The sequence below is a fragment of the Leptodactylus fuscus genome, chromosome 4, assembly GCF_031893055.1.
Source record: "Leptodactylus fuscus isolate aLepFus1 chromosome 4, aLepFus1.hap2, whole genome shotgun sequence".
Lineage (NCBI taxonomy): Eukaryota > Metazoa > Chordata > Amphibia > Anura > Leptodactylidae > Leptodactylus > Leptodactylus fuscus.
The window spans coordinates 37599709-37616225 of NC_134268.1; the positions used below are offsets into that span (position 1 = coordinate 37599709).

General features: G+C 41.6%; 1 protein-coding gene across 1 annotated transcript in view; it reads left to right on the top strand.

Annotated features, from left to right (window-relative positions):
- Positions 1-16517, top strand: part of TRIQK (triple QxxK/R motif containing) — a 70714-nt gene that overhangs the window by 19253 nt on the left and 34944 nt on the right. Inside the window, exon 2 of the mRNA XM_075272106.1 lies at positions 3075-3143. Within this exon, the coding sequence (XP_075128207.1) occupies positions 3083-3143 (61 nt within the window). The 5' untranslated portion in view covers positions 3075-3082. The remainder of the gene's footprint in view (positions 1-3074; positions 3144-16517) is intronic.

Here is a 16517-nt window from a genome sequence, read left to right on the forward strand (position 1 = left end):
CCGCAGCTTAAAGATAGAAAAACTTATAGAAATGAATGGTAATTTATAAATTATACCCATTACTTAAAGAGGACCTTTCATGGTTTGGGGCACAGGCAGTTCTATATACTGCTGGAAAGCTGACTTCAGCGCACTGTTGGCTTTCCTGATCTGTGCCCCAGGTAAAGAGCTAGCGGGCCCGGTACCGTTGCTCTTTACAGTCACAAGGGCGTTTCTGACAGTCTGTCAGGACCGTCCTTCTGTACAAGCAGCGCCAATAGCACTGTGCTCTGAGACTGGGGAGGAACGGTCCCTCCCCTCCTGATAATACACGTCTATGGACGAGTACTGTGAGCAGAGGGTGGGGGCGTTCCTCCCCGCTCACACTGTACAGCGCTATTGGCGCTGCTTGTACAGAAGGACGGTCCTGACAGAGTGTCAGAAATGCCCTTGTGACTATAAAGCGCTACAGTACCGGGACAGCTAGCTCTTCACCCAGGGCACAGATCGGGAAAGCCGACAGTGCACTGAATTCAGCGCTGCCTAGAATTGCCTGTGCTCAAACCCATGAATGGTCCTCTTTAAAGTGGTCATCACATTGATAGTTTGTGGTGTCTCTTATTATTAGAAACGGATCCCTCAAGGCTTCTATTATTCTTTCAGACTGGGCACCCAAAATTATAAGGTTTCCATATTCAGAATCCCTACACTATGTTTTAAAGAGGACCTTTCACCATCTGGGGCACATGCGGTTTAAAGGGGTTGTCCCATCTCAATGATCCTATCTATAGTGATAGCTTATGTAAATTGAAGCCTTTTCCTAAATATATTGCTTTAGAAATTCTGCTTTGTTTGCCTGGTATGTGAATTTATTCCCCCCATAGTTTACACAGCGTTACCATAACCACAGACCTATAAGACAAATGACATCACTCACTCACTGCTCTTGCCAACAGGACAATCTGTTCAGACAATCGGCTTTCCCGTCGGCTTTCCCGTTCTGTGCCCCCAGGGGAAGAGCTATCGGTGCATCTATAGCGCTGTACTATGAGAGGGGTCGTTGCCTACCAACCATCTCACAGTACAGCGCTATAGACGCACCGATAGCTCTTCCCCGAGGGCACAGAACGGGAAAGCCGATAGTGTGCTGTATTCAGCGCACTGTCAGCATTCTAGCGGTGTATTAAACCGCATGTGCCCCAGATGGTGAAAGGTCCTCTTTAAGGACAGTAGTAGAGGGGGCAGCTATGTTACTTACGTAAGCATCGCCCTTGTAGTTGTCAGTGTGGATTGAACCATATGCAGCGCTATTGTGTTGCAATTGGACATGATCATTACTTGTCCATCATTTTTCCATGCATTAATGTAGTATGCATCAACGAAAAATTCTGCTATGGATGGTGTCTGGTATTGCAGCTAAATATATAATTTGTGATGTGGTAGGGCAACATACTGTAATTGAATTTTACTTCTATGAAATTTTACATGTCTCTTTAATCGACGACCCAAAATTGCATGAAAAGTGGTGTTCTTGAGTGGTGGTCTTTTAAAAGGTTCTAGGGGTACTGGTTCTCATTAAGGAGAGTCAGATGGGTATGGAGTAATGCAGACTGGCTTCCTTGGAAAAGTGTACAAACTAGCTTTCCTCCTTAAGGAAGAAACCTGTCTGTCTGGTGCCACTTTAGGGAGCTACCCTATGAGGTCAGCTTGGCACAGACATGTTTGTTCCGTGAAATACAGACCATATATTGGTTATATTTCCTTGGACCAAAGCATCATAGTGATCTCTGGTGCTAGAACACCCTGCGGAATTGAGCTGATATGCAGATTTCTGGTGACAGACTCCCTTTAACCTCTGTGTGATCACATGATATTCGGCTGTGTGGTATCTGTTCTGCCTTAGATAACATGCACAAGACAATGCGCGTGTTACTGGGCCGTGATTGGACGGCACGTGAATTTCATCTCTGTCTCCATGGCCACATCCATTGTCAGGTCAATGATCATGGGCAGAAAAACAGACATGTCCTGAGTTTTGCTCCCGGTTTACGGCCCCATATACAACTCTCTTCAATCACCTGCTATTCCACCACCACCACCTTGGTGCCCCATCATTAACCTACCCCACATGCCGGCATTACCACTTAGTCCAGCGATTTGGCTGCAGTGGTCATATTACTTACCGTATATACTCGAGTATAAGCCTACCCGAATATAAGCCGAGGCCCCTAATTTTACCACAAAAAACTGGAAAAACTTATTGACTCGAGTATAAGCCGAGGGGGGGAAATGCAGCAGCTACTGGAAAAATTTTAAAATTAAAATGGTCTGAGTTTTTGGGTGCAGTAGACGCTGGGGAAGGGGAGGGGGTGTTTTGGTTGTCTGTCTGCCCCTTCCCTGAGCTTGAGGACTTTTTTCTCCCCCCACTTGGAATTCAGCCTGGCTGTATATAGGGTATCTGCAGTGCTCCTATTAACCCCTTCCCGAAGGAACAGGAGTATCTGCAGATCCCCTATATTCAGTAGACCGGGCACTGTCAGACACAGGGATACCTAATGTGTATGTGTTTCGCAGTAATTTTCTACTTTTGTATGTATTCTAGGGAAAGGAGGGATCTACAACTTTTATTTATTTTTTTTTTTATTCTTTTTAATTTCACTATTTTATGGGAGATTCTATACATTGATATTATGGTTGGTCATAGACCCCCCCCTTGCAAAAAATAAAAATAATAATAATTAATAATAATAATATTTATTTTTTTTTTAATTTTTTGCTGACTCGAGTATAAGCCGAAGGGGGCTTTTTCAGCACAAAAATTGGGCTGAAAAATTCGGCTTATACTCGAGTATATACGGTGTGTACAGCATGTCATCATTGTTGCAGTCGAGGAGTGAATTGTTGGGTATAGAATGTTCTAATCAATTCCCTGCACATGGCAACATTTTTATAAATTGCGGAAAACCCCTTTAAAATCGTAACAGTTTATGTAGCACTTTATAAATCTCCGTCCCTCTTGGCGCTCTGTATTGGATATGGATGCCATTGTCTAGTTATGCTGCTTTATACTCACTCACTTTGCTCTTTTGTTATAGTGGGAAAAATGGGCCGAAAAGACGCTTCGGCAACAAAAGCGCCAGTGGATCAATATCGGAAGCAAATAGGTAAGGTGTTTTTTTTTTTTTTTTACATTAGGTCTTTTATTGAAGTCATGTTTAATATTGAGTGCTTTACTAACCAATATAGAGCAATTTATACGGAGGGGGTGAAGAATAATGTTATATTTTCTTCAGAAAGCCTTGACATTCAGCTTTGTTTCCGTTATAGAAGAACAAGAAGTGACGGGCACTTTTCAAAAAAGCTTTTGCCCCCAAAACATATACCTATATGGATGCATTTAGGGTTCCTGTAGAAGTAGGGCAACATTTTACCATATTGTTAGTTAAGGATTGCTTTTTTCTTAACTCAGATTTTTTTTAGAGCTGTTTATTGTACATACATGAAAGAATCCCGTGAAAAGTTCACATCCTGGAAAACACATAGATTATGCAGTCGTTTTTACGTTATATGACCTGCAGTCTTGCCTAACCCTTCAAAGAATTCTCTCAAGACAAGAAGAAAACAAGAGATTTTATTCTGCTCACTCCACAGAATTTCTAACTAAATAGGAGCTTACAGAAACTTTTATGGCCTTTAAGAGATAAAAAAAAAATGCTTGAGAATACTGGAAATGGCAAATTGGCAAAGAAATGTCTTTGTAAATCTGATAAAATGTTTTTATTTTCTTCTTCTTATATTTAAGGGGGTTTTCATAGCTTTTAAAAAATTATGTAGTAGCTATATGTGTGCTGAATGCTTACTGGGTGATGCCGCTATAGAGTCTTGTGCTGCACCTTTGTTTTGATGCTACCAGGGTTTGCTGTGGATGGGATTATCAATATAAATAACTATGTTCGAATGGTTCATCTTACAGGCATTGCCTCTATTTACAGCTACCTGTCTATCCTTCTAGTAGAAGGCATAAAGTAGTACAATAATGATACTCTCTGCTGTGTTTTTGCTCAATACCAGCTGCTGCCCAGCATGTAAAACAAGATTCTCCCGTACACAGAAACAGAGAGGTCAGAGCTAGAAAGCAGTGGAGATAAAAGGCTTGTGATATAGGTAGCGCTACTGACCGTACTGAGCTTCCTCTCTGAGAAGCAGAAGTAAAGCCAGTGTCCTGCCTTAATGGTATCTCTGCTTCTTTCACTGAGGATACAGCAGAAGCTGTACTGTATTCTACCGGACATGCATAGCTAACTGATCCTCAGTTCAATGATGTGCAGAGACTTATACATTTTGAAGTCCTGGGATGTCATTACAACCAGAAAATTGCATACTTAATGTAAATTGGAATATTTTATTAGGGGTGGGTTGACTGACTGCCCAACAGAAAAGTATTCATAGAAAAATAAAACGAAGATGTCACCCCCATGTTATCAAACATTTTTGCTCAGCGTCCACTACTTCAAAGAATAGTGGGCTTTCTTCTACTGATGCCATACTTGTGTATTGTACATTGCATTATTTTTCAGAGTAGCAGTAAGGCCCTTGTTCACATGGGGTACGGGACTGCGTATTTTGGTCCTGATTCTGATGCGGGAAGTGTGCCACGGCTTCCGACAGTCGCTGCTTCCCGCTCCGGAGTAGGCCCAAATGAATGGGCCTAGCCCGGAGGGTGCTGACGCGAGGTGGATGCCGGGGCTGACTCAACCACGAAGTCCAACTTCTAACCCTACAGTGTGGATCCAGAGTAAGGCAAGAAAAAAAAATTAGAACCCATGAGGCTGATGCCAATTGCCCCATGTCAGGGGAAAAATTCCTTTCCGACTCCAGTCTGACAATCAGTATAAAACCCTGGATCAACAGAATGCTCCATTATGGGAAGTAATGAGAGAAGAGTTACAATCAAGTGAGACATGAGGACCTCCACAAGAGGGAAAGGTCACAGGAGAGTTGCTGGGTTAGATAATGTAGCGATGGTTTCCAGCACTTCTGGGAAATCAAAGTCAAAGAACCATGTAAATAACAGATTGGATCGTGTTCAGATTGCTCACTGCCAAGCTGCAGACAAATGACACAATGACCTTAGATAGTGGTGGTGAGTTGCTGACTCTGCTATTTCAGTCTTGTGTAACTGTATACATTTGCCAACTGAGATATACAATGCTGATAAATCTGGACACATTGGTGCAACATTAAATAAAAGGTTTATAAGAAATATTTAGCAAATCTTTCCTGATTAAATAAAACAAGTGGAGCAAAGGTCAGGTCTGTTCACGTCACATCTTGGACATCATGGTGCATACTCGCGGAAAGTCTGCAATATTAGTAAACACTTTGTGATTCACAAGGTTCATACATAACATAGTGAGATTTATTTCTAAGAATGGGGGCGCTACTTATTTGCTATTTCCTGTACACCAAAAAAACTGGCTAAGGGTAAGTTCACACTGTTTTTTTGGTGAGGTTGGCACTGTCAAATCCGGACCGGAAAACGCGTCAGCAGTTTCCTGAGGCATTTTTTGCCATTTGAAGCGTTTCCTGAAGCGTTTTTCGAGGCGTTTCTTGATCCGTTTTCTCTTGGGATGTGGTCATGAATTATATTTTGAAAAATCACCTGGCATTTCCTGATCAGGTTTTTGCCAAAAAACACTTCAGGTTCCGCTTCAGGTTTCTGACCAAAAAACGTGAGCAGGAAAAACTGGCTCACATTGCCTTGCATTGAAGCCGTGAGCCAGAAAACGCTCAGGCTTCAAAAAAGAATGAACATCTCTCTTCTTTTTTGCTGCTAGCAGAAAAAATTCTAGCGGAAAAGACTCAGAAGCGTTTTGTATACTTTGAACGGTTCTGAACGGTTGATTTCTGCCCAAACCCTGACCAAAAAACTCCGTGTGAACTTAGCTTAAGATGAGAATAGTTGTGGCTCATGGCCCCTTATTTTTTGTGCAAAAAAAAAATAAAAGTCACTAGGTATGGCTTGACTGGTATACAGAATGCCAGTCTTAGTAAATGTCCCCCAATATCCCAATATTATGTAGTATATAGATACTAGAGTAGAATATCTGCATGCTCTACATTATATATGGTTTTATACCTTTTGACTGGAAATTATGGTTGGTTTTCTGACAAGTCCCCAACCATAGAAAGTTCCTGCGTTCATGTCATGTCCATTTGTAAGACAACAGATAAAACTAAGCCCTCGTTCACATCAGCGTTTGGATTCTGTCCGGGGGATCCGCATGGGGACCCCCCGAATGGATTACAAATGCAATTGCAAGCACTGTGCTGTAAAAACACACGGACCCCATAGACTATAATGGGGTCCGTGTGCTTGCCGCATGCTGCATGCACAAATCATGCGGACAGGAAAGTAGATGGTGAACTACTTTCCTGTCCACATGATCCCTGCGGAGATCTGGCGGTAAGCACATGGACCCCATTATAGTCTATGGGGTCCGTGTGCTTTTACTGCACCAGCGATTGCACTTGTGTTTGGTATTCAATTCGGGCAGGGGGTCCTCATGCAGACTCCCCCAGACGGAATTCAAATGCAGATGTGAATGGGGGGTAAGATGGTTCGAGAAGAATTTTGAGGCTAGGGCTCTGCATAGTGAGTTTTTTTTTTTTTTTTTTTTAAATCAGATCAGCGTTTTGTAGTCGATTTTTTTGGCTAATTAAATGCCAGAGATGTAAACACCTAGTGCAGCCTGTAATAGAAGTAGAAGGATTTAACAATGCAAGTACCCCAGAGGTTCTAAAAATAATGGTAGAAAAAAGTAAAAAAAAAGTTAAAAAGTTTACATATACAAAATACATGAAATAAATAAAAAGTGTAAAACACATACACGTTAGGTATCTGTGCATTTAAGAACGCCTTGTCTACAACCTTGAATGCCATAAGAAAAAAAAAAAAATCTAAAGGGTCAAACCGATGGTTTTTTTTTGCTGTTTAGCCTTGTAAAAATTTGAATAATAAGCTCAAGTCATCAGAAATGGCCCAAAATTGTATAAATGAAAAGTACATCTGACCGCGCAAAAAAAGATATCTTATTTAGCTTTGTACATATAGATAAAAAAAAGTTACAGGTATCAGAACATGGCGACTCCCAAGAATTTTTTATTTTTTTGCAGAGGTTTGGATTTTTTACACGGCTTATAACTCCCTAGAATAGAATAGAATAGAATAGAATACTGATGCCACTATGGCCGCACAGTGCAAAAATGAAGCCCATAAGAAAGTTGCACAATTCCATCCCATTCTGAATTTTTTTGTTCCAACTTCCCCAAACGCCAAACACATACTAAATGGTACCATTTCGAAGTACAATTCGTCCCCAAAAATTAAGTGCTCGTTCATTTGGGCCTAATCACTGCAGCAAGATATGGCATCTCGCTTCTTTTTTCCGCTACTAGCTAGCGGAAAAAAGAAGCGAGCTGCTCCCATTGAAGTCAATGGGAGCCGTTTTTGGCAGCGGATTTTGAGGTGGATGCCGCCTCAAAATCCGCTGCCAAAAAACTCAGTGTGAACTAGCCCTTAGAAGGCCGGGGTCAGGCTGAATTCCTTTGTTGTGAAAATGAAGTGATTTTGCCGCTAATTATCTAGCAGCTATGTAGAAACGTGTTAGCAGCATATGTCAGGTATTTCTGGCTTATGCTATGGATATAGCTATAAATACAGAGATGGGAATGCCAATTATGTACTGTATATATTCGAGTATAAGCTGAATTTTTCAGCACAGTTTTTGTGCTGAAAAAGTCCCCCTCGGCTTATACTTGAGTCAATAAGTTTTCCCAGTTTTTTGTGGTAAAATTAGGGGCCTCGGCTTATATTCGGGTCGGCTTATACTTGAGTATATACGGTAACTTGCACTTCCAGTATTAGGTTGTCACACAGGGTTTTTTGGACCGGATTTTGAGGCGGAGGCTGCCTCAGAATCCAGTCCAAAAAAACGGCTAGCCGCGACTGGATGCCAGTGCACCAGCATCCAGTCGTGGCATTCCGCTCCGGATTAGGCCTAAATGAATAGGCCTAGTCAGGAGGGGAGTGTCACACCACAGACTCTGCGTTGGATTCCGCTGCGGAATCTGTGGCAAGAAAGGGCAGATCCCAAGTGAACAGCTCCCATTGATGTCAATGAGAGGTGTTTTTTTGGACCGGATTCTGAGGCAGATTCCACATCAAAATCCGTTTCAAAAATTCCCCGTGTGAACCCAGCCTTAGGATCGCCACTAGTCCGGTTCATGTCTTCTTGTGGTAGGTATGCTGAGACTCTTTTGCTGCTCAGTTGTTACACACAATCTATCTAGATACTAATCTGCTAAGTATGAACAAGCTCATTACATTGTGGTTACCCGTGTACAGTGAGTTTCTGTAGACCACAATATTACTGTATCACATTAATTACTATGAGAGTGTCAAATTGGAGCTGCTGTATATTAATTTCACGTGTTTTTCTATTTATTTTTTATTTTTTTCTGCAATTAATGAAAATGCATAATTTCATGAATTTTGTATGTGCGTGTTACAGTGGACCTGTTAAAGTCTTCATTAACATCCATGTTAAGTCCAGCACTTAGCCTGATCCTATCCATATGAGCAGCAGTCATTGTTGTTCCATTATAATACCTGTTTACTACATATTTGGGCTACATAGTACTATATAGTACACATACTGTATATACATCACTCCATTCTACTGGAGTGACAAACTATAACTAAAATAGTATATAGTCTGAGGTCTTATTCACACGTCCGTCTATCCTATACGTGTGGCGTCCACATTTGCGCTGCTACTATACATAACTATTCATTAAAAAAAAATTGTAATCACATCCTTTTTTCACGGACCCAAATTCCTACAAAGTATGGGATATGAAACAAAAAAAAGTGAAAACGTGAGCTTTGAATCAACCTCGGACAGCACCTCTCCTACAAGTGAGCAGGATGTCCGTGAATAGCGCAGACCTACACGAGCACGGACCTGTGAATTATGCCCAATAAGAGCTGCTGGATGTCCACATGTCAGTGATGATGTCCCCATGCTGTCAGGTTCTGTCTGCCATGTGGCTGTTTGTATGACAGTATCAGCATGTCAGTGCCAGCGTATGCATATGCATGCTTAGGCCTTATTCACACATCTGTTTTTTCACAGACGTGGATGTCCATGTTCTCCATAGGCAGCATGTATCTAATGAATTGAATGATTCCAATTATATATAGACCTGATCCATTTTGGTTCATGATTTAGTAAACTTTCAACAGCACAAGCCTATGTGTCCGTGAAAATCGTGTACAGCACATATATACTCGAATATAAGCAGAATTTTTAAGCACAGTTATTGTTGTGAAAAACCCCTCGGCTTATACTCGAGTCAGCAAAAAAAAAAAAAAAAAAAAAGTTTTTTTTGGGGGTGGGGGGTCTATGACCAGCCGCAATAGTAATGTATATAATCTCCCATAAAATAGTGAAGGAAAAAAGAAAGAAGCTTTAAAAATATAATAAAATAAATAAAAGTTGTAAATCCCTCCTTTCCCTATAATACATATAAAAGTAGAAAATGACTGTGAAACACAAACACATTAGGTATCCCTGTGTCTGACAGTGCCCGGTCTACTGAATATAGGGGATCTGCAGTGCTCCTGTTCTGTCAGGAAGGGGTTAATAGGAGCCTGCAGATCCCCTATAATCAGTCAGGCTGAATTCCAAGTGGGGGAAAAAAAAGCAGTCCTCAAGCTCAGGGAAGGGGCAGACAGACAACCAAAACACCCCCTCCCCTTTCCCAGCAACTACTGCACCCAAAAACCATTTTACTTTTTGAAATTTTCCAGCAGCTGCTGCATTTCCCCCCTCGGCTTATACTCGAGTCAATAAGTTTTCTCAGTTTTTTTTTTGTAAAATTAGGGGGGGTCGGCTTATACTTGGGTCGACTTATACTCGGTATACGGTATATGCCATTATGGATCCAACACAATACAAACTATAGGATTTTAGCGTATAAAAAAATAAAAAGGGGGCAACACGGTGGCTCAGTGGTTAGCATGGCAGCCTTGCAGTACTGGAGTCCTGGGTTTAAATCCTACCAAAAACAACACCTTCAAGGACTTTATATGTTCTATCCATGTTTGGATGGGTTTCCTCCCATATTCCAAAGACACACTGATAGGAGCCCTATATGGTGCTGACCACCAATAGGCGTAGTGGACAGCACTAACGGCACATTCCATGCAAAACAGGACGTGTGAATAAGGCCTTATTGTGTATGGAGTATGCAGTGCTTTGAGACAAGGCGCCAATAAGCAGCACATCAGACATTACTGGTTACACATCTGTGGGAATCCGTTGTCTGCAAGGACCAGATTTCCATATTTTTGTAATCCAGCTCTTCCTGTGTCATATATTATTAATGCAGATGTAATATACAGTCCCACTCCTCACATCCTCTCATTTTAATGCTTATAACATACTATTAGTCGTAGAAAGCATGGGCTGATTTTTACCATAATTGTATATTTGATATTGCTTTATTGTCTATAACTATATAATGGATTACTCTCTCATTTTAGTAGTTTAATCACTGTACACAATGTAGCTCCCACATTCATCAAGGTTTTTTTTATTATTCGGGATGTTATTACAATTTATCATTATTATTCTGACAATATATTATTATTTCAACAGCCCTAACATTCAATGATAACATTGTTACAATTTTATAATAACAAGTATTTCATAAAAGAAGATACAATAAGTACGAGAGAACTGCCGAACCATCATTGTCACAGGTTTAGGTATATTAATATGTAGCATATCAATCAGAAATAATGAAGAAATAAATAAGTTAACAGTCCAATAAATTGGATGTTTGAGAAGACTTAGTATTAGAGCAAGTAACAAGAGCTGATCCTGGAGAGACTTGGATTTTGGGTTAAATCAGGACATGCAATAGTTGTAAGCCGAAAATCCTAACTCCCCATATACCTGCACGCTCTTCTCCGCACAGCAGTCAGACGTTTTTTGTAGTTGATAAGTTTTGCGCACTTATCAGGAGGAGTTTTGGTCCGCACCTCTTTGCAGATCATCTCTAAATCATTAAGATTTTGAGGCTGTCGCTTGGCAACTTAGGGCTTCAGTTCCTGCCATAAGTTTTCTATGGGATTAATGTCTGGAGACTGGTTGGGCCACTCCATGACCTTAATGTGCTTCTTTTTGAGCCACTGCGTTGTTGCCTTGGCTGTATGTTTTGGTTCATTGTATTTCTGGAAGACCCAGCCATGGCCCATTTTTATTGTCCTCCTGAGGGATGGAGGTTGTCACTCAGGATTTTACAGCACATGGCTCCATCCATTCTCCCATTGATGTGGTGAAGTAGTCCTGTGCCCTTAGCAGAGAAACATCCTCAAAACATAAGGTTCCCCCCTCCATGTTTGACAGCGGGGACGGTGTTCTTTGGGTTATAGTCAGCATTTCTCTTCCTCCAAACACAACAAGTTGAGTTAATGCTGAAAACCTCTTTTTTTGTCTCATCTGACCACAGTACCTTCTCCCAATCACTCTCAGAATCATCCAGGGATTCATTGGCAAACTTCAGACGGGGCTGCACATGGACCTTCTTGAGCAGGGGGACCTTGCGGATGTTGCAGGATTTTAATCCATTACGGCGTAATGTGTTATCAATGGTTTTCTTGGTGATTGTGGTCCCAGCTGCCTTGAGATCATTAAAGGTATTCTACCATTAAAATTAAATTTTTTGTCAGTCACACGTAGGAACAGCCTTAAAAAAGCTATTTTTCTCCTACCTTTAGATGTCTTCTCTGCGCCGCCATTCCATAGAAATCCCGGTTTTCGTCATTATGCAAATGAGTTATCTTGCAGCACTGGGGGCGGTCCTCAGCACTCAAACAGCACTGGGGGCGTCCCCAATGCTGCGAGAGAACTCTCCAGTGCCACCTCCATCTTCTTCAGGATCAGCCTCTTCACGCGTCTTCTTCCGGCGCTGGGGGTCAAACTTCTAGGCCTCGGACAGAGCCGACTGCACATGCCCGCGGCCACAAGAAAAATGGCTGCTTACACAGTAAGTAAGCCTAGCAATTTTGATGTAAACAAGTAACAACCTCTTCAATTGGCACAAGTGCTTCCGTAATATTTTATTTTATAGATCATTTTCAAGTGAGTCTGCCCAATGAAATCTACAATATTATACTTTATGGAGAACTTTGCTGTGGGTTTTGAGGAGAAATAGAAAAATAAACCAAACAAAACACTTACCAGGGTTGCATGATGATTGTAATTGACCATAATCCAGTATTTACAAAAATCTGCATTCCCGGAGTAAAAATAAATCATAATTTCAGTCCATTTGTGGCCACTCAAGTACTCGTACACAACCTCTTGTACTTTTTATAATATGAGCACACTGGAAAACATATATATATGTTTATATACATATATACTCACTCTATGTAACGTCTCAGTATTGAGAGCCATTGTGTTCTTCAATGAGATGGGTGACTCGAAATCCAGAAAAGCTCTGCCCCAATAATCATTATTTTATAAGCTTCACTTATGGTAGACAGGGAATTTTTTACATTTAATGTCCCCACAAAATAACCAGATTGGGACCATCCTTGCTAGGATAGGAATGGTTTTTTTGGTGATCATAATAATATGGAGTTCTAGATACCATAATGGTATTGGAAAATCCACTTCTGTCCATCAAGTACAACCAAGGGATGGGCAATGGCATGACACATCATATGCCTACAGTACATCTTTATTCCATCTTCATTTGGCCTCATTGTGGCTGAACCTTTATTCTCATCTAGGTTATGGTGTAGTATGGGTTTGGCTCCTATCTGCCTCATATTACACAGTCCAGTCATATTAATGTGACCAGCGCCTACTTATGATGTCAATGTTAAATAACCAATCACAGACGACACATGTAATCAGCCATCTGGGTGCACTCATCATTGTGGAAGGCACGATGGATCAGCACAAGTATGCATCTATCCTTGTGGACCATGTTCACCCCTACATGCGAAATGTTTTTCCTCAGGATGATGGCAGCAGGACAATGCGACGTGTCATAAAGCTCGCAGTGTACGTGCGTGGTTTGAGGAGCACCAGGATGAGTTTACCGTACTCCCTTGGCCAGTAAATTTCCTGGACTTGAACCCAATAGAGAATCTGTGGGACCACCTCGATCAGGTTGTTCGCGCCATGGATGGTCAACCGTGTAACCTAGCGCAGCTGGCCAAGGCGCTGGAGTCGGCATGGCTCAACATCCCAGTGACCATCATCACAACATCCCCTCTCTTCCTGCAGGTCTCGCAGCGGTCCGCTCTGCCAAAGGGGGTTATTCTGGATAGTGACAGGTGGTCACATTAATGTGACTGGACTGTGTAGTACATAACTACTTCAGCCATTCGCTGGTGATAATACCAGTATATATTGCATGTCCAACAATTCGAATAATCCCGCCATCTTTTCACATATACTTTACTTGTTTGCCTTCAGTATACAGTAGTTTTCACACAGGGGATAGTTTGCTGTTTAAAAAAATAAAAAATATTCCAAATTTAATGTTGTGTTACCTTGGCAGAGATGCGAAGACACAGCTTTTTATGGATGAAACAAGGCACCTGATATGTCGAACAAAGCACACGATTTGCACCTGCAGTTTCTGCCATGACTGTCACCTACATGCCCACAACTTGGATGGAATCCAAATGATCATTCTTCATTATATTATTACAATATTCATTGTAATTCTCTATAACTAAATCTGCTTATCTGATTAATGGGGTCACCTTATATGCTATTAGCACATGATCCATACTATACTCCACTCTATTGGATTGGAACCGTCTGATTAAAGGGGTCTTCCCATGAGCATAACCATATTTACCGTAAATTAAAAAATGTAAACTTTTACAGATATAAATAATAAAAAAAATGCACAATTTATATCAGCGGCCTCAGTGGTGACATGTAATGGGGACTTCCGCTTGACTGGACCACTATGGACAATTGAGTATGTTTGGTTTTTTTTTTTTTTTTTTTACATTCCCCAGCCTAAAATAAAAAAAATAAAAATAAATAAATATCCTGAACAACCCCTTTAATTTTACAAACCAGTGCCAGGGAACTGCTAGCAAGGCAAACAAACTCATGTAGGGGAGTAAATCGAGAAGGGAATAGCTGCTCACAACACAACAAGGACATAGGTGTTGTGGTGGTAGATAACTTGTTCAAGGTGAAATGGGGACTGCTCACCTTTCTTGAAAGTAAAAGATATCCCGTATGCTGTGGTGAGATCTTGGTCATTTATTTGGGGTTAGGGGTGGGATACTATTCTCTATTGCGGGGCAGTTTGTGATCACCATCTTAGATTTTTTTTTTTTATTACCTTCTTCTGGATCAACATGGTAGATTTATAGGTTGTACTTGGTAGACTTGTGTGTTTATCCAAGCTTATCCACTATTACTATTTTTTGCTGGCAGATTTTTATAACCTTTTTGTAAAATTAAAAGCCCAGCAGTGGCGTTACTAGGAATGGCAGGACCCCATGGCGAACTTTTAGACCCCAGAGTATAATACTTGGAGATCCAGGGGAGGATACAAATATAAATAACAATGTTACTTACTAGAGATGAGCGAGTAGTACTCAATCGAGTAGGTATTCGATCGAATACTACGGTATTCGAAATACTCGCACTCGATCGAGTACAACTCGCTATTCGAATGTAAAAGTTCGATGCAGAACCAGCATTGATTGGCTGAATGCTATACAGTCGGCCAATCAACGCTGGTTCTTCTCCTACCTTTAGAAGTCTTCTCCGTGCATCGTCCCCACGGCGTCTTCTGGCTCTTCATTCACTCTGCCAGGCATCGGGCCTGGGCAGAGCCGACTGCGCATATCTGCTTGTAGTGCGGGCATGCACAGCCGGCTCTGCCCAGGCCCGATGCTTGGCAGAGTGAATGAAGAGCCAGAAGACGCCGCAGGGACGTTGCAAGGAGAAGACTGCTCGGAGGATCCAGCCAGACCCTCACTCGTGGACTTGGTAAGTATAATTTGATCGAAAGTTGCCTACCCCTGAAACGAGCATTTCCCCCCCATAGACTATAATAGGGTTCGATATTCAATTCGAGTAGTCGAATATTGAGGGGCTACTCGAAAAGAATATCGAACATTTTACTGTTCGCTCATCTCTATTACTTACCTCTCCCGGGCTACGATGCACTCCCCACAGATGTCGATCATCTTCAATGATGGAAGAGACGTCACTTGAGCTGGGGCTTGCGTTACGACACATAAGAATGCAAGCCCCGGCATGTGACATCTAGGACGTCATGAGAGTAGGCCTGAAGCCTTCCTGGAGCCAGGACAGGTAAGTAACAGTGTTTTTTATGTTAACCTCACCTCCCCTGGGACTCCGATCATTATACTCAGGGATCTGAAAAGACCCCCCAAGTTTAATGATAGTGTTCGTGGGGTTTGCAGGCCCGCGACCTCACTTACTGATCCTGGCTCCTGCTCACAGCCTCTGCAGAAGGGGAAGCGCCATTGGCCGTGAGCAGGAGCCATGATGGGTAAGTAAATAGGGTCCATTACCTACAGCAGGCAACGACCTATTAAAAAAAAATATATATAATAATAATCCACAGCGGCTTCCGCCAGGCCCCCTAATATCCCTGGCCCTGTGGCAGACGCTACCGCTGCTACCCCACTAGTTACACTCTTGAAGCCCGATAATATAAAGGAGATTTATTAAATGTAATAGGAAAAGTATCCGAGCATTCACTTTGCTTATCAACCTTTGTGTGATGACAACGACTGATCTCCTATCCACCATTTATTGATACATTGTATCTCTCATACATCTCTTTGCTATACCATGTTACCGGGCGACAACCCGCCATGCTAGCTATCGCATACACATACGAGTTGTCACCCATCTTTATACAGTGCTACATTGAGTTACTATGGATGCAGAAGTCTTTTCCTTACAAGAACATCTGTATGAACCCTTCCATACTCTCTTCACATAGAATTATAATTGCAGACATTTCATTTAAAGTTTAAGGAAATTAAAGATTTACTGGCACATAAAAGACCGGCAGAAAGGGGAAAAATAAATATAGCAGCTAGCCCATTTGCAGGTGAAAAGACACGTCTTTCATGCGGAACCAGCTGTATTTTCATTGAAAGAACAACAGTTTAGGAAGCCTTTCTGCATGTGTCTGTTTGATAGCATAATGTGCTCATAAGCAGCTTAAGCAGTATTCAGAAAATAGCAATGCATTAATTTTTAAAGCAGAAAATGCAGGCGGAAAGCGGCCCTGCCACATGATGATAATGAGGTTGGATATTGTAAAGTCTGCTGAGGAAAAGCAGAGAGGAAAGCTTTGAAATATGAACATTCATAAAACAATAACTAGATATTCACATGATAATGAGATCTGGACAGCAATGTGAAGAAATGGCGAGC